Below are 25,759 nucleotides of genomic sequence, written 5' to 3' on the forward strand. Positions count from 1 at the left end.
GAGAAAGACATTTCTCCAGGGATCCTGGGAAATAGCACTGAGAAGTTGGTTTGCGACTGACTGGAGAGTTCTTTCAAAGGGCTAGCACAGATATAAGGGGCTGAGTGGCCTACAGTCTCCAATGACCACTAAGTGGAATCTACCTTCAGCCTGGAGCTGTATTTTGGGTGGGAGGAGGGGTTGACATGTTGGCTCAGATTATAGCACAAGAAAAACATAACAACACTCAAAACTTTATTTTTCACATTTCTACAAAAGTGCAATCCCCTGCAAATAATAAATATTTTGCAGCAAACCTGTGCCTCCAAAATGCTGACATTGCGATGTGTGTAGAGGGAACGTATGATGGGCCGGGAGTCAGTCAGCTTTCTGCATTCACACTGCTATCATCAGAATCCAACACACGCGCACACACTCTCACAATCACTCACTCACATACCCACATACAAATGCCTTACAAAAACATACTCACAATGTCACCACACACGCACTCACACAGACACACACTCACATATGTACACTCTCACACACAAACCAACTCTCAACCCTTACTTGCTTCCAGCCACATTCCCACACAGATACTAACACACGCAAAACACACCCTCTCCCACCCTGAAACACACACACTCTCATTCAGGCGCACACAGTCTCTCACAGAAAAACACACACCTAAGCACGCATGTAAAGAGATAGGTACAGGCACACAGGACATTGAGGCATACCTGGGCATGCAGGTACAGGCATTCCCAACACACTGACACAGACACACCCAGGCAAAAAGGTACAGACACAGGTATAGAGTCACCCGGGCACACAGATACAGATGTACAGGTACAGGTGCACAGGTATGGATACAGCTGGGCACACAGGCACTGGCCACTAACACCCAGGTACAGGCACAAACTCCACAGCTCAACACAGCTACCTGCAGAACAACAGAAGGAAGGCAGAGACAGTGCCACATTGGGAATGTCCTGGATTATTAATCCAGGTAAGGCCCTGGGGACAGGGGTTCAAATCCCACCTTGGCAGTCTTAATCAATGAATTAGCATTCACAGTCACACAGACACGTGCCCAAATCCCAAGCCAGACTCAAAGAAACAGGCTGGATATAAAAAAGAGTGTAAAGCTGGATTATCGCAGCACAGGCAGCTGGATGTCCTCAGGGCTGGTGATGATTTCAATTCCAGATCTTCATCTGTCAGACGACACTCTGCTTTTCCTGCTGCAGACTCTGGATCAGAGGGGGGAGCTTGGAGAATTAACTTGAATATCACAGCGACACACTGTCAGGCAGCGGGTCCTGTTGCTATCTGACAAAGCTCTGAATGTACACTTCAAATTTACCCACATCACATCAAAATCTACAGTCCAGTGAGGCACCTGGGAGACTATATTTCAGTAATCAAAATACAATTAACAAGTTCCGGGGAGATTCTGTGCAGCAGCTAGTGGTTCGCTGTCATTTTGAGGCCTGTGTGAATTTCCTCATTCAGTTCATGGCAGGGCAGTAGTATTTGCCCAATCAGGAAACTTCCCCAGGTCAAACATAACCTGACCCCAAGTGTTCACAGCCAGTGTGATAATCAGTACTCCAATGAAATTCACAACGATTCCAGTCTTTGCCTGTGGAATATCAGAAAGGAACAGGGGAATAGTGAGAAAGCCTGAGTGAAAATTGAGCCAGAGAGCTTCATGTTGTTGCATGAAGGGTTAGATACAGAGTAAAGCTCCTTCTACACTGTTCCCATCAAACACTCCCAGGGCAGGGACAGCACCGGATTAGATACTGAGTAAAGCTCTCTCTACACTGTCCCCATCAAACATTCCCAGGATAGAGACAGCACGGGGTTAGATACAGAGTAAAGCTCCTTCCATGCTGTTCCCATCAAACACTCCCGGGACAGGGACAGCACGGGGTTAGATACAGAGTAAAGCGCCCTCTACACTGTACTCATCCAACTCTCCTCAGGACAGGGACAGCACAGGGTTAGATACAGAGTAAATCTCCCTGTAAACCCATCAAACACTCTCAGGATAGTTCCTGTACAATATTAGTCATGTTACGTTTTTGCAAGGACAGACTAAGCCTTGGTTTAGCTACTCACGAAGCTGAATGGCAGTCCCTGTGACAATGTGGCACTGCCCCAGCACTGCATTGGGCATGTTAGCCTGTATTACTGAGGGGGCTTGATCCCAGGAGCTCCTGGCTGAGAGGTGAGGGGACTGCACAGTGAGCTGTGGCTGACCTGTTTCTGAATGAAGCACTAGCTAAAACACCCAGGGTGCTGAGGGACATCCCACAGTCTGCTGCTGGAATGGGCAACAGTGACTCGCAAACTCGGAGTCTGTCAGATTTTAGACCCAACTCTAACTGGCCCGGTAAGCTTCATCATTGCTAGGTCAAGCTGCCGGGACTGCCTCCTTTCTGGGTGTCCTCACAGCAGACGGATTGCATCACTGACATCTTAAGGCCAGTCTTTATCATCAACACCCACTGCCCAAGGGTGAAGGGACGTTTCCAAGAGTGGGGTAGACCACGGAGCTGCTCCCTCCAGCCTGCTCTGCCATTTGATAAGATCATGATTGATGTGATTTATCCCTCAATTCTGCTTTCCCGCCTCCACTCCCCCCAGTAACCCTGAACCGCCCTCAACAGTCAAATATCGGCTTATCTCAGTCCTGAACAATATGCAATAACCAACTCCTCTCTCTGGGAGGAAACCTCCACAGATCAGATGGGCCAATGGGCTGAGGAGTGGCAGGTGGAGTTTACATAAATGTGAGGTGCTGTGTTTTGGAAAGGCAAATCAGGGCAGGACTTATACACTTAATGGTTAGGTCCTGAGGAGTGTTGCTGAACAAAGAGACCTTGGAGTGCAGGTTCATAGCTCCTTGAAAGTACAGTCGCAGGTAGATGGGATAGTGAAGAAGGTGTTTGATATGCTTTCCTTTATTGGTCAGAGTATTGATTACAGGAGTTGGGAGGTCATGTTGCAGCTGTTCAGGACAGTGGTGAGGCCACTATTGGAATATTGTGTGCAATTCTGGTCTCCTTCCTATCGGAAAGATGTTGTGAAACGTGAAAGGGTTCAGAAAAGATTTGCAAAGGTGTTACCAGGGTTGGAGGATCTGAGCTATAGGGAGAGTCTGAATAGGCTGGGGTTGTTTTCCCTGGAGCATCAGAGGTTGAGGGGTGACTTTATGGAAGTTTATAAAATCATGAGGGGCATGGAACTAGAGGGTATAGGTTAAAGGTGAGAGGGAAAGATTTCAAAGGGGCCGGAGGAGCAATTTTTTTACGCAGAGGGTGGTGCGTGTATGGAATGAGTTGCCAGAGGAAGTGGTGGAGGCTGGTACAATTACAGCATTTAAAAGACATCTGGATGAGTACATGAATAGTAAGAGTTTATAGGGATATGGGCCAAGTGCAGGCAAATGGGACTAGATTAAAAATCTCACAACACTGCATGAATTCATGTAAAACTCTGTTATCTCACTTTTTAGTTTAGAATCAGCCTAAACATTATGGCACAGACAGAGAACACAGGGAGCTAACACCTTCAACACCTTATCTGGCTAACACCCATTGTTACAGTTAACCTGAGAATGTAACTTTTAAAATAAATGTTTTGTGATTTACACATGAAAGAAGTGAAACTATCATCGTATTTGAATAGATGAGAGACTTAACAAACAATCAAGGTATTTTTCAATGTATAATTTCAGTTACATCACAGTGTAAATTTTGCTGTAAATTCTGTGCCTTACAATTGTGTCCTCCACAACCACCTGATGAAGGAGCGTCGCTCCGAAAGCTAATGCTTCCAAATAAACCTGTTGAACTATAACCTGGTGTCATGAGATTTTTAACTTTGTCCACCCCAGTGCAACACCAGCATCTCCAAATCGGGACTAGATTAGGTTGGGATATCTGGTCAGCATGGACAAGTTGGACTGAAGGGTCTGTTTCCGTGCTGAACGCCTCTATAACTCATGACCCTTTGAGGTGAAAAATTCTCCAAATCGCCTCCTCAATTTTTAAATTCCAACATGTTAAAATACATCCCCTGGTTCTGGACTCACTCCCACACAATGTCCATCTCATCACGTGCCCTCAGGATTTCATATTGTTCAATAAAATCATCTTCCATTCTTCTAAATTCAAATGGGCATGAGCTCAACATACTCAATCTGTGCTCATAAAATAATTCTTTCATTCCACGAATTTGTCAAACAAACTTTCTCTGAACTCCTTCTAATATCCTTGTTTAAGTGAAGAGCCCATACTGTACAGAGTCCTCCAGGTATGGCCTCGCCAACATTGTGTGTAACAGTGGCAAAATACCCTTTTTTGTAACATTCGTGTCCTCTGTACAGAGCAAGACCCCATTGGCCATCTGAACTACTTGCTGCATCTGCAAACTAACATCTCATGATTCATGTGTAAAGACTCCAACAAAGACTAATGCAGCACGGGAACAGGCCTTTCGGCCTTCCAAGCCTGCACCAACACATTTTACCCTTCCATACAAAAACTGTCTTCACTTACAGGATCCATATCCCTCCATTCCCTTCCTATTCCTGGATCCATCCAGGTGTATCTTGAATGCTGCTATTGTATCTGCTTCCACCACCACCTCTGGCTGCACGTTCCAGGGACTCACCATCCTTTGTGTGAAAAACCTGCCTCGCTCATCTCTTTTAAATATCACCATCCCACCTCACCTTTAACCTGTGTCCCCTAGTAAAGGACCCCTCCACCCTGGGAAAAAGCCTCATAGGTTCCACTCCATCTGTGCCATTCACAATCTTATCACCTTCCATTAGGTTACCCCTCAACCTCCTGCATTCCGGTGAAAACAAACCCAATCTATCTAATCTTTCTTCATCGTTAAAATCCCCCCAGACCAGGCAACATCCATGTAAACCTTTTCTGTACCCTCTCCAAAGTATCCACATCCTTCTGTTAGAGTAGTGACCAGAACTGTATACAATCTGCGATCTCTTCCCATTTAATGCCACGCTGCTTTTATATTCATCCTATCAACATTGACAAGCCCACATTTTCCCAGATTCCACTCCATCAGCAAAATATCCCCATTCACTGAACCTAAATCCCTGTGAGAATCTCTATGCCCTTCTGGCACTACAGTTATCTCATTATCTTTGTGTCATCTGCATGTTTAGTTACCAAGCATTTGGTCCCTTCATCTAAGTCATTGATACAGATTGAAAATACTTCTGGATCCAGAAATGATCCTCGCAGCTGTCTATTGATTCCTGTTTGCCAAACTGAGAATAGTCTACTCTCTATTTCCTGTCAGTTACCCAACCCTCAATCCCTGCTAATAGGTTATCCCTTACACTGAGGTGTTGGGAATTTAGGTACACCCCATCTACAACTTCCCTTTCATCCATCACAAGTGTTAATTCTCAAGAAGCATGAATAAATTAGTCAAACATGATTTCCCTTTCACAGAACCAGGTAGACTCTGCCTGATTCCATTATAATTTTCTAAATGTCCAACTACCACCTCCTTAATAATGGATATGACCATTTTCCCAATGACAGATTCCCACCTAACTGGCCTGTAGTCTGTCTCCTGCCTTTCTTGAGAAGAGATGTTACAATCCGCTGGGATTGTTGTACAATTTAAGCATCTACTTTCTCTTTAACCACTTCTGTTAAGACTCTAAGATGCAAGCTGTAAGGAACACAGGACATGTCAATATTTACTTAGAGGAGAAAGTGAGGACTGCAGATGCTGGAGATCAGGGGAGGAAGAGAGCTTCTTCAAGGAAGGCATCCTTGCAAGAGGATTCGCAGGAGGTTAAAATCTTCGAGGAGAAAGGGATCATGCCCGAAATGTCAATTCTCCTGCTCTTTAGATGCTGCCTGACCTGCTGCGCTTTTCCAGCAACACATTTTCAGCTCAATATTTACTTATAACAGATTTCCTAGCACCTTTTCTCTGATGATGGTGATTATTTTAAGTTCCTTTCCTATTCGTCTCCCCTTTCAATTATCTTCAGACATTTTTCTACATCTTCTACAATGAAGACAGACACAAAACACCCGATCTTCACTTCCACCAATGCAAATCTGGGTTAGATAAGATTACTTAGTGCGGAAACAGGCCCTTCGGCCCAACAAGTCCACACCTACCCGCCGAAGCGCAACCAACACAGACCCATTCCCATACATTTACCCCTTCACCTAACACTATAGGCAATTTAGCATGGCCAATTCACCTAACCTGCACATTTTTGAACTGTGGGAGGAAACCGGAGCACCCGAAGGAAACCCACATAGACACGGGGAGAATGTGCAAACTCCACACAGTCAGTTGCCTGAGACGGGAATTGAACCCGGGTCTCTGGTGCTGTGAGGCAGCAGTGCTAATCACTGTGCCACCCATTATCAATACCCAGCCTCACCGTCTTATGGCACCCACAATCACTTCAGGCATTCCTCTTCTTTTTACATACTTACAGACTCTCTTACTGCTGTTTTAATATTTCTAGCTCACTCTCACTCATATTGGTCCCTCTATCTTTCTTTGGTGGTTTCAAAAATCTGTCCCCATCTGCTAAACTTGACAGTATTGTGTATTTTTTTCTTTTAAGTTCATACCATCCCAGACTTCCTCAGGTAATTATAGTTGCTGTACCTTCCCTATGGAACCATTCCATTTCTATGAAATACACGTTTGCCGTGAGTTTAGGAATGTCTCCTTAAATATCTCCAATGGTTTCTCATCTGACCTATCTTTTAAACCATTTTTTCCAATTAACTTTAGCTGACACCATGCTCAAATCCTTATCATTGCCACTACTTAAGTTTAAAATTCTGGTCTCAGATGCACATTTCTCACCTTCAAACTGAATGTGAAATTCCAGTTAGTATAAGCAATATGATCTGGTTTGACATCTTCCGCCTGGGAACCCTCCAACCACAAGGGATGAATTCAGATTTCTCCAGTTTCCTCATTTCCCCTCCCCCCACCTTGTCTCAGTCGGTTCCCTCAACTCAGCACCGCCCTCCTAACCTGCAATCTTCTTCCTGACCTCTCCGCCCCCACCCCACTCCGGCCTATCACCCTCACCTTGACCTCCTTCCACCTATCCCACCTCCATCGCCCCTCCCCCAAGTCCCTCCTCCCTACCTTTTATCTTAGCCTGCTTGGCTACTCTCTCTCATTCCTGATGAAGGGCTTATGCTCGAAACGTCGAATTCTCTATTCCTGAGATGCTGCCTGGCCTGCTGTGCTTTGACCAGCAACACATTTTCAGCTGAATCTTTCCAACACCTACCATGTCAGCCACCTTCAGGTAGCCATAGGAGAAAACAATGGAGTTTGGAGGCGTTGCCACTGGTAGCATGAAAGCAAACGAAGCACAGAGGGTGGAGGGGAGCATGACGTAGAGGGGGTGTAGTTTGATTCGTTGTGCCTGTGAATCCAAAACAAAAATTGTCACAAAATTTCAGTGAACCATCCACAACCTGGGTCACTATCTCTGCTTGCACACTTCCTGTTCTCATCACATCACTTCCTGTTACTTACAAAAACCTCTCCCCCACCTCCACCCACAATTGGTCACCTGACACATGCACTAATGCCCTTCCCCCATTGGTCATTGGACATTTCAATTCCACATGACCCCCTCCTTAACACAGCCAATCGGAAATGAACTGACTCCTTCTTGTGATTGGATGATTCGCCATTGCCTGTGGAGATCAGATGTGGAGGTGCCAATGTTAGAACAAGGCCAGAAGTCACATGACACAAGGTTATAGCCCAACAGGTTTATTTGAATTCTCAAGCTTTCGGAGCACTGCCCCTTTGTCAGGTGAAGTAGAGGGAGGTGCACAGGTACAGAATACATAGGCAGAGAGATAATGGTAAGGTAATTCCAGATAAGTAAGAGCGTCAACAGGTAAGTACAAATAGTGTTAGTAGAGTGTCGTCAAGCTGAATAACAAGTGTTTGCAGGGAGCTGACAAAGGGGCAATGTACCGAAAACTTGTGATTTCAAATAATCCTGTAGGACTATAACCTGGTGTCATGTGACTTCTGACTTTCTTTAGATCTAATGCACAAAATTATTGAATAAAATTATTTTTTTTCCAATTTCTCCTGGGTTTTCACCAGGAGATTTCAGGACAATCCTGGAGAGTTGGCAGCTCTGGGTTTCACACAGTGAGCCCTGGACCTATTCACTGTCACTGTGTGACAGGATGGTGGACACATTGCTAATAAACTACATGGGTTGATCACTGCCCTGTGAATTCACACAGCTCTGTCAAGGTTCTTTATTGATTCACATATTTTTCAATTAAGACCATAACATGTACAAGCAGAAGTAAGGAGTAGGCCATTCAGCCCATCCACTCTGATCTGATAATCACCAACTCCTCTTTCCTACCTTTTCCCCATAACTCTGGATCCCCTCACTGATTAAAATCTATCTCAGCCTTGAATATACTTACCGACCTAGCCTCGACAGTCACCTGTGGTAAAGAATTCCACAGACTCATTCACCTCTGACAGAAGAAATTCTTCCCCAATTCCGTCTTAAATATGCATGAGCCTTATTCTGGGACACTGCCCTCTGGTCCTTGACTATCCCACAAGGAGAAACAACCTCTCCATATCTCCCCTGTCAAGTCTCTTGGACTCTGGACCCACATCAATGTAGTTGGCTCTTAACAAGAGAAGGAGATGAGGACTGCAGATGCTGGAGATCAGAGCTGAAAATGTGTTGCTGGAAAAGCACAGCAGGTCAGGCAGCATCCAAAGAGCAGGAGAATCGACGTTTCGGGCATGAGCCCTTCTTCGGGAAATTTCCTGAAGAAGGGCTCATGCCCGAAAGGTCGATTCTTCTGCTCTTTGGATGCTGCCTGACCTGCTGCGCTTTTTCAGCAACACATTTTCAGCTCTTAACAAGAGAAGTCCTCTATTGCACTGCAGGGCACTTAGTGAAGGTAATAAGGGGCAGTTCACATTCCTAGGGCTGATCCTGACAGAAGTTGTGATGATTGTGAATATGACAATGGCATGTTTTAGAGACAGCAGCCAGACTCACCATCGCAGCCAGGATCGGGAGGAACAGTGACGTCGTAGCAACGTTGCTGGCACATTCCGTGAATGTAGCGATCAGCAGACAGAGGATGATAACAATGGCCCAGGGAGGGATGGCTTCCAGAGGGGTCAGCTGGTCTCCAAGCCACTGGGAAAGGCCTGATTTCTAGAAAGACATAACCGTAAACTGTCAGCCCACCCAGTGCAGGAAATGATGTACTAGCCTGCATAAAGGATTGGCCAGCTAACAGAAAACAGAGAGTAGACATCGTTATGATCCCACCTGAAGGTGGTACTGTACAAGCTATGTGCTAGAAAGGTTGGTAGATCACACATAAAAATAGAAATATTTGAAATTGAAAACAAGAAAAACCCAAAACGTTAACTCTGATTTTTCTCCACAGATGCTGCCAGACCTGCTGAGTTTTTCCAGTGGCTTCTGTCTCTGTTCCTGATTTACAGCACCCGCAGTTCTTTCAGATTTTATTTTTGACAGATCATAACATTTAATATTTGTAATTGGTGATTTTGATATTTGGTCACTAATATTCTTAAGGAACAAAGAATAAGTTTATTACTCAAAGAGAAACGAATACACATATAAAAGACAGTTAGAAGAACATTAAGACAAACAGGAAAATGCAGTTTCATCTAGTTCCCCAACATTATCCTTTTACGAATATTGTGTGCAATTCTGGTCTCCTTCCTATTGAAAGGATGTTGTGAAACTTGAAAGGGTTCAGAAAAGATTTACAAGGATGTTGCCAGGGCTGGAGGATTTGAGCTACAGGGAGAGGCTGAACAGGCTGGGGCTGTTTTTCCTTGGAGTGTCAGAAGTTGAGAGGTGACTTTATACAGGTTTATAAAATCATAAGGGGCATGGATAGGATAAATAGACATGGTCTTTTTCCTGGGGTGGGGGAGTCCAGAACTAGAGGGCATGGGTTTAGTGTGAGAGGGGAAAGATACAAAAGGGACCTACAGGGCAACTTTTTCATGCAGAGGCTGGTGTGTGTATGGAATGAGCTGCTAGAACAAGTGGTGGAGGCTGGTACAATTACAGCATTTAAAAGGTATGTGGATGGTTATATGAATAGGAAGGGTTTAGAGGGACATGGGCCAAATGCTGGCAATTGGGACTAGATTAGGTTAGGAAATCTGGTTAGCATGGACGAGTTGGACTGAAGGGGCTCTTTCCGTGCTGTACATCTCTGTGACTCTGTCTCTATGACAAACTCTCAATTTTCAGAGACATTTAACTATTTTCTCAGTTTTGATTTAACTGACTCCTCCCAGCTTCTTTACTCTGAACTGTGTACAATTCCTTTCTGAGCTCACAGGTATAAATGTTTCTCAGTTCTGATCGCCTGAGCTTTCTCAGTTCTAACAACCTGAGGATTTCTGGCTTAGAAACTTCACAAACTAAACCATTTGATGAAAACGACCGGCTCCACTGAACTATCAGCTTTGATTCTCGTGCACAGAGAAACTGTTATCTTGTTGAGCTGGACTCCAGATTCTTTTAAACTATGACCTTGAACCTTCTATGTTGAAGTCAAAACCAAACCCATGGTTTTCTAGATCGTTACAAACTCAGCAATGTAAAACTCCCATCCATTAACACCACATCAGCACTTGACTACAGTCACATGGTTTTTTTGAATTGATACACTCAGATCACTTTTTCAAATGACTTTCTGGACAAAACAATGCCTGACCCCTTATTTTAAAAGTCAATCCTCAAGTATGATATTTATAGTACATTTCTTTATGCGACCATCTCACAACCATTTTCAGGTTAGTCAGCTGTAACAGAGTGCTGTAATTCACAACCTGTACCAATGATTTAGTTAAAGGACCAAATATTTATTTTGCAGAAAACCCTGAGATTGGGTGGGAGAGCTAATTGTGAAGAGGAGGTGGAGAGTCTGAAAGGAAAGGAGATATACACAGGTGAAGTGAAGGCTCAGAAACGTTCTCACGCAATGTTCTATGTTCTCTGTTAAGGGGTACAATGTGGGAACGTGTCAACATGTCCACTTTGGCAGAAAGAATGGGAAATCAGCACAATCTCTAAATAGAGAGGGTCAGAGACCTCAGAGATGCAGAGGGATCTGGGGGTTCTGGGACATGATGTTAGTCTGCAGGGGCAACGAGTGATTAGGAAGGTGAATGGAATGTCAGGTTTATTGCAAAGGAAGTGGAATGTAAGAATAGGCAAGTTTGACAGCAGCTGGGAGCGTAAAGTCACCACAGCCCCATTGGGCTAATCTCTCCTTCAGGGTTTAATCTGAGGGTCACCACACCTCACACGAGGGTACAGATTAAGAAGGAGAGGCCCCCATGGCAACTCAATCAGTTGTGGGTATTGAACCTATGCTGTTGGCATCATTCCACATTGCAAACCAGCTGTCTTGCCAACTGAGCTAACCAACAGCCCTACTGCAGCTGAGCAGGGCATTGGTCAGACCACATCTATGTACAGTTTTAGCCTCCTTATTCAGTAAAAGATCTTGTTGCTTCTGAAACAATTCAGCAAAGATCCACAAAGTTCATTCCTGGGATGATCTTGTGATGGAAGGTTGAGCAGGTTAGGCCTGTCTCTATCAGAGTGATCGACAGGATGTGAGAGAATGGATACTGTGATAATTTTTCCCCTCATGGGAAATGCTGCAACTAGAGAACAGGAATACGGAATCTCATGTTTAAGTGGAAGATGAGGAGAAATACCTTTTTCTCTCAGGAGATTGTAAATGTGTGGAATTCTCTTCCTATAAACAATAGTGGAGGTCACCTGACTGAACTTATCGAGTACAGACATTAGAATTTGACAAATACAGGTATCAGATTTTTGTAAGAGTCAGATAGGAAAATGGAGTTGATATTACAACTAGATCTTTGTGACCGTCAGAGCAGACTCCAAGACTGAATGGCGTACTCTTTGCCCATTCCTCCATTCTTGAGAGTGCGCCTCCAGTGGTAACAGATAGAGTTACCTCACTGCCTTCAGCCAGTGCAAAGCCCCCTCCCAATAGAATGACGACATTCCAGGCTAGGTTGTCTTGGACAGTTTTCCAGTTCAGTATTGCTGGAGCAGGACCGTACTTGCATCCATTACCTGGGAGGACACAAAATATTTGTCAGTTATTGCAGAAGGGAATGTTTTTCAGGGACATGAATTGTCTACACCTCCCTCCAGATGTGTCCCCTTCCCTCCATCTCCCTGTTGTGAGTGAATTCTAGTCACAGTGAGACAGGAGACCAAAAACATTCCTAACATGTATCCCTTATAGAGGTTTATAAAATCATGAGGGGCATGAATAGGATAAATAGTCAAAGTCTTTTCCCTGGGGTGGGGGAGTCCAGAACTAGAGGGCATGGTTTTAGGGTCAGAGGGAAAGGATATAAAAGAGATCCAAAGGGCAACTTTTTCACACAGAGGGTGACGCGTGTATGGAATAAGCTGCCAGAGGATGTGGTGGAGGCTGGTACAACTGCAACATTTAAAAGGTATCTGGATGGATATATGAATAGGAAGGGTTTAGAGGGATATGGACCAGATGCTGGCAGGTGCGACCAGATTGGGTTGCGATATCTGGTTGTCATGGATGAGTTGGATCGAAGGGTCTGTTTCCATCCTGTACATCCCTATGATTCTATGACTCTATGACTCTGGTGACAGGAGATGATGTGGCCGTTCAGTCTCTAACAGCTCTGTGAATGTGTTACCCAATAGGTCCCACACTCCTAGAGCCCTCACAACGTCTTCATTTCAACTGGCTTTCTATTTCCCATGTGAACACCCCAATTTCAGGCACAGATCCCAGCAGCACACTGTCTCCTCACCTCCCCCACCCACTCTTTATCTCTGTATTCTCTCCCTGTTCCTCGCTAGTGACCAATCCTGCTGTCTCTGCGACAATGAGACTGGGCCCGTTGGCACCTGGGGACACGCTGGAATGTTGTGGTTATGTAACAGAGGAGAAAGAAAACCAAATCCCACCCTGAGGCACGAGAAACACATTCCCTATGAAAATCAGTAAGAAATTGGAACCAATGAATATGGCCATAAAGATATCAGATTGTTGTTGAAAATCCATTGGGTTGACTCATGCCCTTTGAGGAACATGACTCACATCCTTTAGAGACATGACTGTAGACCCACAGCGATGGGGTTCACTCTAAACTGGCTGCAGAAATGCCTGAGTAGGCACTCCGTTTTATCACAATGGCCAGCAGGGTTTCTAAATCAGACCCTGACCCTTTGCTGTGGAGTGATGGGCCCAATGAAATACTGAAGAATTGCTGCACTGCCTTTTAGAATGAGATTCTCTCACACGGCTGTGACAGATTCTAAGGACACTGTTCTGAGGAGTGAGGCCTCACCCAGCATCCTGGTGCCCAACTGTCCCTCATCACCGATAACAGATTCCCAGAGGTGGAAACATCAGCGCTCTCACACTTCAACAAGCACCCCATTGGTGGGGAAGCTCTCCGGGACATTCAGTCAGAGTCACTTCATTGGTACAGTGCAGCATGAGGCCATTCAGCCCTTTGCACCTGCACCTGTAGCAGCCCTGCTATCAAGTCTGGCTCTGAGACCACCCCCCCTCCCCAGTATCAATCTCCTGCCTTTCCCCCAGCTCCCTGTACACCATTTCTATCCAAAGATCCAAAGAACCATCCAGTGCCCTCTTCAATGTCTCCATCGAACGCGCCTCCACCACACTTCCAGGCGGTTCATTCCACAGCCTGACTACTCTCAGGGTTTCATCAGACCTCATCCTTCTTTCTCTGACAAATCACTTCAAATCTATGCCCTCTAAATCTTGTTCTTTTTCTCAATTAGGAACAGTTGTTCCCTATCTACTCTGTCTAGCCTGCCCTTGACTTTGAGAATCTCTATCCAATCTCCTCTCACCCTCTTCTCTTCGAGGAGAACAGTCTCAACTTCTTCAATCTCTCCTCATCTCTGAAGTTCCTCATTCCTGGAATCATTCTTGTAACTCACTTCCACTGTCTCTCTAATGCATTTGCAACTATCCTAAAATGTAGGGCCCACAACTGGACAAGTACCCCGGCTGTGGGCAGACGAGGGTCTTCTACAAGTTCAACATCACCTCCTCGCTCTGTACTCTGTGCCTTTATTAATAAAGCTGAGGACGTTATGTGTTTGATTAACTGCTTTCTCCCCTGTCCTGCAGCCTTCAATGACCTGGGCACATATCCACCCAGGCCTGCTCCTGCACACCCCCCCCCCCCCTTTTGAATTGTACCCCCTATTCATGCAAGTCCTCTTTCAATGTATTTCACAGCCAGAAACCAAGCACGCTCAGAGTCAATGAAGGATCTCCTGGTCTGAAGTCAAGTTAGAAAAATATTGGCTCAGCCCAGAAGAATAGATTTTGAATTGTGTCTCAGGAGCTGTGATGATGGACATCAATATAATTAGATTAGATTAGATTACTTACAGTGTGGAAACAGGCCCTTCGGCCCAACAAGTCCACACCGACCCGCCGAAGCGCAACCCACCCATACCCCTACATTTACCCCTTACCTAACACTACGGGCAATTTAGCATGGCCAATTCACCTGACCCGCACATCTTTGGACTGTGGAAGGAAACCCACGCAGACACAGGGTGAATGTACAAACTCCACACAGACAGTTGCCTGAGGTGGGAACCAAACCCAGGTCCCTGGTGCTGAAAGGCAGCAGTGCTGAGCACTGAGCCACTGTGCCGCCTATATTATCTATGCCTCTTGTGATTTTATAAACTTCCATAAGGTCACCCCTCAACCTCCTGCTCTCCAGTAACAAAGACCCCACCCTATCCAGCCTTTCCTTATACCTCAAACCCTCCAGTCCCAGCAACAGTATATCATTTCTGAACCCTCTCCAGTTTAATAATATCCTTCTATCACAGTGTGACCTCCAGAAGAAGCCTCACTAATGTCCTGTACAACCTCAATATCACTTTCCAAATCCTATGCTCAAAGCACTGAGCAATGAAGGCAAGTGTACTAAACACCTTCTTAACCACCCTGTCTACCTGTGAAGCAAATTTTAAGGTATTAAGGGCCTTATGTTTAATTGTGTAAGTTCCGCCTTTGTTTGTTTTACCAAAATGCAACATCTCACTTCTATCCAAATTAAACTCCATCTGCCACTCCTCAGCCCATTGACCCAATTGACCAAGATCTCTTTGTAAACTAAATGGTGAGGAGGTGCCAGTGTTGGACTATAACCTGGCAGGTGTGATTTTTAAACGTTGTAATCTCAGATAACCTTCTTCACTGATTTCACCACCAATCTCGATGTCATCTGCAAACATGCTAACCAGGCTTTCGTTCTTCTCAGATAATTCAGTTTTATAAATGACAAACAAAAGTGGACCCAGCACCAATCCCTGTGAAACACCACTGGTCACAGGCCTCCAGTCCAAAAACAACCCTTCACCATCACTCCAAATTGCTAAGCCAATTTTGTATCCAATTGGTAAGCTTATCCTGAATTCCATTGGATCCAACTTTACTAATTAGTCTACCATGTGGAACTTTGTCAAAGGTTTTACTAAACAATGTCTATCATTCTGCCCTCATCAATCTTGTTGGTTATTTCCTCAAAACGATTAATCAGGTTTGTGAGATACATATGCCCACACACAAAACCATGCTACTATCCCCAATCGTTTTTTTGCCTCTCCCAATGCATATAAATCCTATCTTTCAGAATCACTTCCAACAACTTACTCACCACTTAAGTCAGATTCACAGGTGTATTGATTAGATTATTTACAGTGTGGAAACAGGCCCTTCGGCCCAACAAGTCCACACCGACCCACCGAAGCGCAACCCATCCATACCCCTAACCTAACACTACGAGCAATTTAGCATGGCCAATTCACTTGACTCGCACATCTTTGGACTGTGGGAGGAAACCGGAGCACCCAGAGGAAATCCATGCAGACACGGGGAGAACATGCAAACTCCACAGTCAGTCGCCTGAGTCAGGAACTGAACCCGGGTCTCTGGCACTGTGAGGCAGCAGTGCTAACCACTGTGCCACCGTGCCGCCCAGTGTTCCCAGGCTTCTCCTTATATCCCATCTTAAACAAAGGCACAACATTAGCCATTCTCCAGTCATTCAGCACCTCACCCATATTGATAAATGATACAAATATTTCTGCAATAGGCCTGCAATTTCCTCCCTAACTTCTCACAAAGTCCTGGGATACACGAGATCAGATCCTGGAGATTTATCCACCTTTATATTCTCTAAGACCTCCGGCACTCTCTCGCCTGTAATATGAACTGCTTTCAAAACATCAATATTTATTTCTCAAAGAAGGTTCCCACTCTGTTTACACTCTCACTCTCATTCCTTCTCTCACTCTCTTCCATTCACTCTCTGCCTCACTCTCTCACTCACTCACACATTCAGTGTCTCTTACTCACTACTCTCCCTCACTCTCTCTCTTTTTGTCATCATTATAAGGACCACCCCACTTCCTGGGAGCATCGTATCCAATTCCACGCTGTCCCAGTCGAGGAGGGTGTGGGGCAGCTTCAGTCGAGGACGTACCTGCACCGTCACTGCTGCCGTTGTGAAAACATGGGAGCCGTGGCTTGTCAGATGGAACGATAAACATCAGCATGGAGATGAACATCACCACGGTGGCATCGGTAACATAACTGGAGGGAGAGAGGGAGAGTGTGAGAGGGACAGAGAGAGAGAGAGAGAGAGAGAGAGAGACAGGGAGAGGCAGTGAGAGAGAGAGCCAGAGAGAGAGAGAGAGAGACAGTGAAGGAGAGGAATAGGGATAGAGAGGGTGAGAGTGAGAGTCAGGGAGAAGGAGAGAGGGATAGAGATAGAGAGAGTGAGAGTGTGAGTTGGATAGAGGAGAGAGATATGAGAGTGTGATTTAGAGAGAGTGAGGGAGGAGGAGGAGGATAGAGAGAGAAAGATAGTGACAGTGAGAGTGAAAGATTAAGAAAGACAGAGAGTGAGGTTATATGAGAGTGAGAGAGAGTGTGCATGAGTAAGAGAGAGAGAGTAAAAAGTGAGGTCTGCAGATGCTGGAGATCAGAGCTGAAAATGTGTTGCTGGTTAAAGCACAGCAGGTCAGGCAGCATCCAAGGAACAGGAAATTCGACGTTTCGGGCCAGAGCCCTTCATCTGGCCCGAAACGTCAAATTTCCTGTTCCTTGGATGCTGCCTAACCTGCTGTGCTTTAACCAGCAACACATTTTCAGCTAAGAGAGAGAGAGTGAGAGAAAGGAAGCGAGAGAGAGAAAGTTAGCTGATCCTTACTCGTCTCCGTCTTTGTTAAAGAGCAGAGTTGCCCATCCGGGTATGAAGCCAGGATCTCTGGTGAACCACAGGATGACTAACAGGATGAAGAGGATCAGGACAGCAATCTCTGCAAAGGTCATTCTGCCCAAGTTCCTCACTTCCTCCTTGATCACTCGGTATGCAGATACATCCTTCTGGGAATGTTTAGCCTTGCATCCGAAATTCTCCTTCAGGCTGAGAGGGGGGAGAGGCAATCCCAGCATTAATGTCAGAACAGAAGAAATAAGAGAAGGCCATTCAGCCCCTTCAAGATGCTGTGAAATACAGTTTGATTCCAGTGGCCCCCTGTCAGCTCCACCATCCAGCATTGTGCTACAGTGTCCAGGAGCTGGCCAGACTCTCTCCTGTGAACACGGTCAATGACTGAGTATTCACAACGCTCTAGGGGAGTGGATTACAAAGATCCATAAACCCCTGAGTGACAATGTGTCTCTGGGTTCAATGCCCAAAGCTCAGACAGGGAGCCCCTGCTCCAGACTCTCTGACTGAGATTGGAACAACCTCACAGGAACTCAAATGACACGAAACAAAAAAAACTGAACAAAAACCATTTTGAAGACGGGTTGCTGGACCTGAAATGTTAACTGCTTTCTTTCCAAAGATGCTGCTGAATTTCTGAGCATTTCCAGTAATTTCCATTTCTGGTTCTCAGTAACTTGGTTAACTCGTCCCTGGAGTGATTGTAACAGGGTCAGCTAGGTGAAGCTGGGAGAGTCTCAGCTCCCTGATTGGGGAGCCCTGGCTGACAGATATAACCAGAGACTGTGTTCACTCTGAGAGCTGGCTCTGACAGAGCTGAATCCATGAAAGGGACTCTCCACGTGGAACTAAAGAGTGACTTGGTGAAAGGACACTGGCATGTGGGGTGTGATTATTCCCAAAGTCATGGGCGGCACGGTGGCACAGTGGTTAGCACTGCTGCTTCACAGTGCCAGAGACCCAGGTTCAGTTCCCGTCTCAGGCGACTGACTGTGTGGAGTTTGCACGTTCTCCCCGTGTCTGCGTGGGTTTGCTCCGGTTTCCTCCCACAGTCCAAAAATGTGCAGGGCAGGTGAATTGGCCAGGCTAAATTGCCCATGATGTTAGATGTAGGGGAATGGGTCTAGGTGGGTGCGGGTCGGTGTGGACTTATTGGGCCGAAGGACCTGTTTCCACACTGTAAGTAATCTAATCTAAAATCACATATCTGTCAAAGAGATGCTGATTATTTTTCTAAACTCCATAGGGTAACAGCCTCATCTGTTCAAGCTTCCTCATTGGTCAACCTGTTGTTTTGGAAACAGTCTCGGGACAGTAGACTGACACAGTCACCCTTGTTATCACTCACTTTCCCCATCAGCTGGTGCACCCACAGCTCAATGCTGAGGGATACCAATTCCCCACATTATATCCCATCAGAACCCTCATCCCCCCCATCCCCTCTCATTTACCTCTGTCTTAGCACTGTGCCCCTCAACCACAGCCTTCAGCCCCACACTGATCACAGCCTCCTCCCCCAAGGACACGCAGAGTAACGCTCCCTCTACGCTGTCCCCCATCAAACATTCCCAGGACAAGGACAGCACGGGGTCAGATACAGAGTAAAGCTCCCTCTACACTGTGCCCCCTTCAAACACTCCCAGAACAGGGACAGCTTGGGGTCAGATACAGAGTAAAGCTCCCTCTACACTGTGCCCCCATCAAACACTCCCAGGACAGGGACAGCTTGGGGTCAGATACAGAGTAAAGCTCTGAGCTTTGGGGAATTGGGGAACACAACAAACTGCAATAATTAATCATTGTTCTCCATTTCCTATTCCTCAGTTAATGCAGGATCTGCATTCCTACCAGCCTGTTTATTTTGCCACTTCACCCTATGCTGATGGGTCTATCGTGCTGCCCTGTGTAACATTCTCCAACCTGGGATTTGTTGAACAGAAGTCACCTTGCAATCATATTCCCACAACTTCCAGTATCTTTGGAACAAGTGTGCAAATGCAGCAAGTTAACCAAATGGACACATTCTCACAGTGTGGAACATTTCTGCGGATTTAACCCTGTGGGAAGCTACCAGCGAACTCAGCCAACTGGAACCTCCACAAAGCTTGGTAAGCCACTAAATCCATCCAAACCCCTAACCTCTGACCCTTAACCCCTAACTAAAATCCCTAACCCCTAACCCCTACCACAACCCTGTACCATAATCTCTAACCCTGAAACCTTAACTCCAAACTCCTAACCCCAACCTCTAACCCTAAGCTCCTAACCCCAAACTCCCACCCAGAACCCCATTCCTCAACCTCAAAACCCTAAACACAAACCCAAACCCATAACCCTGAACTGCAAACTCCAACCTCTAACCTGAGCCCCAAATGCTTAACCCTGACCCCCAACCACTAATCCCTGCCCCTAACCTCTAACCCTGGACCACCAGCCCTTAATCCCAACCTCTGACCTTGAATTCCTAACTCCAAATCCCTTCCCTGAGCCGCAACACCTAACTCCTAACCCCAAACCCTAACCCCAACTCTGAACCCCAACTCTGAACCCCAACTTCAAACCCCAACTTCAAACCCCAACTTCGAACCTTGAGCCAGAACCTTGAACACTAAACCACGATATCTAACACAAACCTCTAACCCTGAGACCACACTCCCTGCCCCTAAAGTCTAACTCTAAACCCACTACCCCAGCATCAAACCCTTAACCCTGAACCCCTAACACCAACATCAATCTCCTAACCCTGAACCCCTCTCCCCAACATGAACCCCTATACTCCAGTAACAAACTCCGAATCCTTAATCCCTAACACCAACATCATGTCCTAACCCTGAACCCCTATATGACAACATCAAACTCCTAACCCTGAACCCCCATACCTCAACATCAATCTCCGAATCCTGAATCCCGAACTCCAATATCAAACTCCTAACCCTGAACCCAATCCCCAACATTAAACTCCTAACCTGAGCCCCTATACCCCAATATCAAATGCCTAACCCTAAAGCCCTAACCCCCAACATCAATCTCCAAATCCTGAATCCCTAACTCCAACATTAAACTCCTAACCCTGAACCCCTTTACCCCAACATCAAACTCCTAACCTGAGCCCCAATATAAAACTCCAAACCCTAAACCCCAACAACAAACTCCTAATCCTGAACATGCATATCCCAACGTCAAATTCCTAACCCTGAACCCTATTAGATTACATTACAGTGTGGAAACAGGCCCTTCGGCCCAACAAGTCCACACCAACCCGCCGAAGCGCAACCCACCCATACCCCTACATTCCCCTGAGGCGGGAATTGAACCTGGATCTCTGACGCTGTGAGGCAGCAGTGCTAACCACTGTGCCACCGTGCCGCCCACAAACATCAAACTCCTATTCCTGAATCACTATCCCCAATATCAAACTCCAAACCCTGAACCCCTATACGCCAACAACAAACTCCTAATCCTGAACAGCCATATCCCAACATCAAATTCCTAACCCTGAACCCTATTTCCCAACATCAAACTCTTATCCCTGAACCCCAATACCCCAATATAAAACTCCAAACCCTGAACCCCTATACGCCAACAACAAACCCCTAACCCTGAACATCCATGTCCCAACATCAAATTCCAAACACTGAACCCCTATACCTCAACATCAATCTCCTAATCCTGAATCCCTAACTCGAACATCAAACTCCTCACCCTGAACCCCTTTACCCAAAATATCAAACTCATAGCCCTGAACCCCTTTACACCAACATCAACCCCTATACTCCCACATCACACTCCTAATCCTGAATCCTTAACTCCAATATTAAACTCCTAACCCTGAACCCCTATACTCCAACAACAAACCCCTAACCCTGAACATCCATATCCCAACATCAAATTCCAAACACTGAACTCCTATACCTCAACATCAACCTCCTAATCCTGAACCCCTGTATCCCAACATCAAACACGTAACCCTGAACACCTATCCCCCAACATCAAACTCCTAACCCTGAACCACTATCTGTCAACCCATAACTTCGAACCCCCGACCCAGAATACCTTACCCTCAACCCCAGATTCCTATCCCTAACCCCCAATCCTGAGCATTGAACCCAATACCCTGCACCCCTATCCCTAACCATTAACCCCTAATCCCGAACCCTTACCTGCTCCCCTTGACCCCTGAACCCCGAATCACTCCAGCTTAGCGGAGCACTCCCCTGGAACTGTGGAGAGCTCTTGATGGGGAAAGAGGAAAGGCCACTTACTTAAATCCCAAGTACAGGATCTGAAGCCAGATCCACGTCAGTACCAACATGATGAACATACAAGGGAAGGAGAAACCGAACCAGGTGGCAAAGTTTATAACATTTCCATTGTCTGGGAAGAGGCTGAAAAGAAAGGCATATCAGTATAAAACACCGAGTGATTTTTGTAAACTAAATTGTCACAAATATACTCGACTGATCTCACATAATCTGAAGTGACCTCTCGTTAATTATGCAATCTGGCTCACAGGAACCTTTCCTGGGATATCAGATAGTTGGAGGGGTGGAAGTGCCCACCACTGCCAGGACTGTTTAGCTTTGACACTGCACCAGGCTCCTCAGTCTGTAGCAGGAGAACATTCTGGAATGTGGCTGGTACAAAGTATGACTGCACAGCTGGGGCTGGAGACCCCTCAGAAGGCACTCAGTCCAATATGATGCTCACAGAGACTGTCTGAGGAGTTGTCAATAAAGCGTGTTCTTTAATTTATTCATTTGCGCGATGAGTGAGTCGTTGGCTGGGCCCAGTATTTATTGCCCGTCCCTAGTTGCCCCCTTGAGAAGGTGGGGGTGAGCTGCCTTCTTGAACCGCTGCAGTCCATGTGCTGTGGGCTGCCCTTAGGGAGGGAATTCCAGGATTTTTGCCCAGTGACACTGAAAGGACAGCGATATATTTCCAAGTCAGGATGGGGAGGGGCTCGGAGGGGAACTTGCAAGGGGTGGTGTTCCCATGTATCTGCTGCCCCTGTCCTTCTAGATGGAACTGGTCATGGGTTTGGAAGGTGCTGTCTGAGGATAGAACATAGAAATAGAACATAGAACAATACAGCACAGAACAGGCCCTTCGGCCCACGATGTTGTGCCGAACATCTATCCTAGATTAAGCACCCATCCATGAACCTATCCAATTGCCGCTTAAAGGCCGCCAATGATTCTGACTCTACCACTCCCACGGGCAGCGCATTCCATGCCCCCACCACTCTCTGGGTAAAGAACCCACCCCTGACATCTCCCCTGTACCTTCCACCCTTCACCTTAAATTTATGTCCCCTTGTAACACTCTGTTGTACCCGGGGAAAAAGTTTCTGACTGTCTACTCTATCTATTCCTCTGATCATCTTATAAACCTCTATCAAGTCACCCCTCATCCTTTGCTGTTCCAACGAGAAAAGGCCGAGAACTCTCAACCTATCCTCGTACGACCTATTCTCCATTCCAGGCAACATCCTGGTAAATCTTCTCTGCACCCTCTCCAAAGCTTCCACATCTTTCCTAAAGTGAGGCGACCAGAACTGCACACAGTACTCCAAATGTGGCCTAACCAAAGTCCTGTACAGCTGCAACATCACTTCACGACTCTTGAATTCAATCCCTCTGCTAATGAACGCTAATACACCATAGGCCTTCTTACAAGCTCTATCCACCTGAATGGCAACTTTCAAAGATCTATGTACATAGACCCCAAGATCCCTCTGTTCCTCCACCTGACTAAGAACCCTACCGTTAACCCTGTATTGCGCATTCTTATTTGTTCTTCCAAAATGGACAACCTCACACTTGGCAGGGTTGAACTCCATCTGCCACTCCTCAGCCCAGCTCTGCATCATATCTAAGTCCCTTTGCAGCCGACAACAGCCCTCCTCACTGTCCACAACTCCACCAATCTTCGTATCATCTGCAAATTTACTGACCCACCCTTCGACTCCCTCATCCAAGTCATTAATAAAAATTACAAACAGCAGAGGACCCAGAACTGATCCCTGCGGAACTCCACTTGTAACTGGGCTCCAGGCTGAATATTTACCATCTACCACCAATCTCTGACTTCGACCGGTTAGCCAGTTTTCTATCCAATTGGCCAAATTTCCCTCTATCCCATGCCTCCTGACTTTCCGCATAAGCCTACCATGGGGAACCTTATCAAATGCCTTACTAAAATCCATGTACACTACATCCACTGCTCTACCCTCATCCACATGCTTGGTCACCTCCTCAAAGAATTCAATAAGACTTGTAAGGCAAGACCTACCCTTCACATCTTTGGTGAATTTCTGCAGACAGCACCAAACTGAAAGTGAGGGGAGGGAGCCATTTAGCAAAGCATGGGTGGGTGGGGGGGGTGGGTGTGGAAATGGGAGTAGTGGGGAATGGAGGTGCAGTCCTGAGGGGTGTTGTGCTCTCGTTCAGATACTATCATGGTATCCTCTAATCCACCTGAACAGATCAACAATGCCCTGGCTAATCAACAAAACGAGAGCACAGCACCACTGACAGTGTAGCACTCCTTCACTCAGCACCAGCTCAGTCTGGTGTGAGGTTCAATCCTCACCCATTCAGGGGTGAGACTGGGTCAATCTGAGACAGTGGGAGAGCAATTCCACCCAAACATCCCTTTCACACCCAGGATGGACTGCAACACTGTCCCCAAACCACGAGCAGACAGCAGTGACACAGGAGCCGGCTTGTTTGGGGGGATCTGTTACCACGGCAATGGGGTTTGAATGGGAGGTTCGAGGGTAATGGAAAGCTGATGGATATTTGGAAGGAGAAGGGTGAAGGTCCGCAGTGTTGATCCATTGAAGGTGCCAGAGGTTTGTTTGGAGAATGGAGTCACTGATAGAGAAGAGGATGTTGTGCAAATACTCACCTATCTAACTGTCCCTTCATTATGAGGTTGGGAGTGGTCCCAGTAAGTGTGGCAGTTCCCCCGATGCTCGCTGCATAGCAAACACTCAGGCTCATCCCCTTTGAGAGCTTCAGGTGTTTCTGCAAATGTATCTTTCTCTCCTCCTCCAGGGTGGCCTTGTCTTCTGCTACAGGAACCTTTCCATTACCTTCAAAACAACCACAGACAGAATTCCACCTTTACCCTTAACCAAATCAATAAATCTTTTATTGAACTGCTTCTGGACAATACTGAGTCTGAAACTCTCCTGGGACAGGGACAGCACGAGGTTAGATACAGAGTAAAGCTCCCACTACACTGTCCCCTTCAAACCCTCCCCAGGACAGGGACAGCACAGAGTTAGAGTAAAGCTCTCTCTACACTGTCCCCATCAAACACTCCAGGACAGGGACAGCACAGGGTTAGATACAGAGTAAAGCTCCCACTACACTGTCCCCATCAAACACTCCAGGACAGGGACAGCACAGGGTTAGATACAGAGTAAAGCTTCCTCTATACTGTCCCCCATCAAACACTCCTCAGGACAGAGACAGCATGGGGTTAGATACAGAGTAAAGCTCTCTCTCCACTGTCCCCATCAAACCCTCCCCAGGACAGGGACAGCACGGGGTTAGATACAGAGTAAAGCTTCCTCTACACTGTCCCCATCAAACCCTCCCCAGGACAGGGACAGCACGTGGTTAGAGTTAAGCTCCCTCTACACTGTCCCCATCAAACCCTCCCCAGGACAGGGACAGCACGGAGTTTGTCTGTAGGTTATTGTTGTTGTTGAAGTTGAAGTGGGTGATAAGGCATAGGTCCACTAGCTTGACGATACTGTCCCCACTAAAGAGGAGGAAAACAACAACAAACTGCCATTCCTAGATGTCGCAGTAGAGCAAACAGCCAATGGGGAAATTCAAACCACTGTCTACAGGAAACAACACCCATATGGACCAAATATTGAACTACAGAAGCAACCACCCCAACACTCACAAACGAAGCTGCATTAGAACATTATTTCAATGAGATGCCACACACTGCAGCACAGAGGAACTATGCAGAGCAGAGAGAAATCACCTATACCATGTATTCAAAAAAGATGGGTACCCAATGAACACAGTCCGCCGATTTCTTAGCAACAAACCCAAACAAGCAGATACAACACATCCAGAAACCCTAACCACTCTCCCCTACATCAAAGACATCTCAGATACGACTGCCAGACTACTCAGACCCCTTGGCATCATGGTAACCCACAAACCCACCAACACACTAAAACAGCAGCTAATGAACTTGTAAGACCCTATACAGACAACAAGCAAAACTAATGTCATTTGCAAAATACCGTGCAAGGACTGTAACAAACGCTACATTGGACAAACAGGCAGAACACTAGCCACCAGGGTAC

At 46.2% G+C, this 25,759-nt stretch overlaps 1 protein-coding gene across 1 annotated transcript in view; it reads right to left on the minus strand.

Moving 5' to 3' along the window:
* Positions 1-1,498: 1,498 nt before the first annotated feature.
* Positions 1,499-25,759, minus strand: part of LOC132830590 (solute carrier family 13 member 2-like) — a 35,817-nt gene continuing 11,556 nt past the window's right edge. Inside the window, exons 5-14 of the mRNA XM_060848432.1 lie at positions 24,331-24,493; positions 21,684-21,806; positions 17,401-17,616; positions 16,702-16,781; positions 16,541-16,556; positions 14,208-14,221; positions 12,084-12,205; positions 9,092-9,253; positions 7,319-7,456; positions 1,499-1,627 (exon numbers count right to left, since the gene is read on the minus strand). Coding sequence (XP_060704415.1) covers positions 1,499-1,627; positions 7,319-7,456; positions 9,092-9,253; positions 12,084-12,205; positions 14,208-14,221; positions 16,541-16,556; positions 16,702-16,781; positions 17,401-17,616; positions 21,684-21,806; positions 24,331-24,493 — 1,163 coding nt within the window. The remainder of the gene's footprint in view (positions 1,628-7,318; positions 7,457-9,091; positions 9,254-12,083; positions 12,206-14,207; positions 14,222-16,540; positions 16,557-16,701; positions 16,782-17,400; positions 17,617-21,683; positions 21,807-24,330; positions 24,494-25,759) is intronic.

This window comes from Hemiscyllium ocellatum, chromosome 31 (genome assembly GCF_020745735.1).
Source record: "Hemiscyllium ocellatum isolate sHemOce1 chromosome 31, sHemOce1.pat.X.cur, whole genome shotgun sequence".
Lineage (NCBI taxonomy): Eukaryota > Metazoa > Chordata > Chondrichthyes > Orectolobiformes > Hemiscylliidae > Hemiscyllium > Hemiscyllium ocellatum.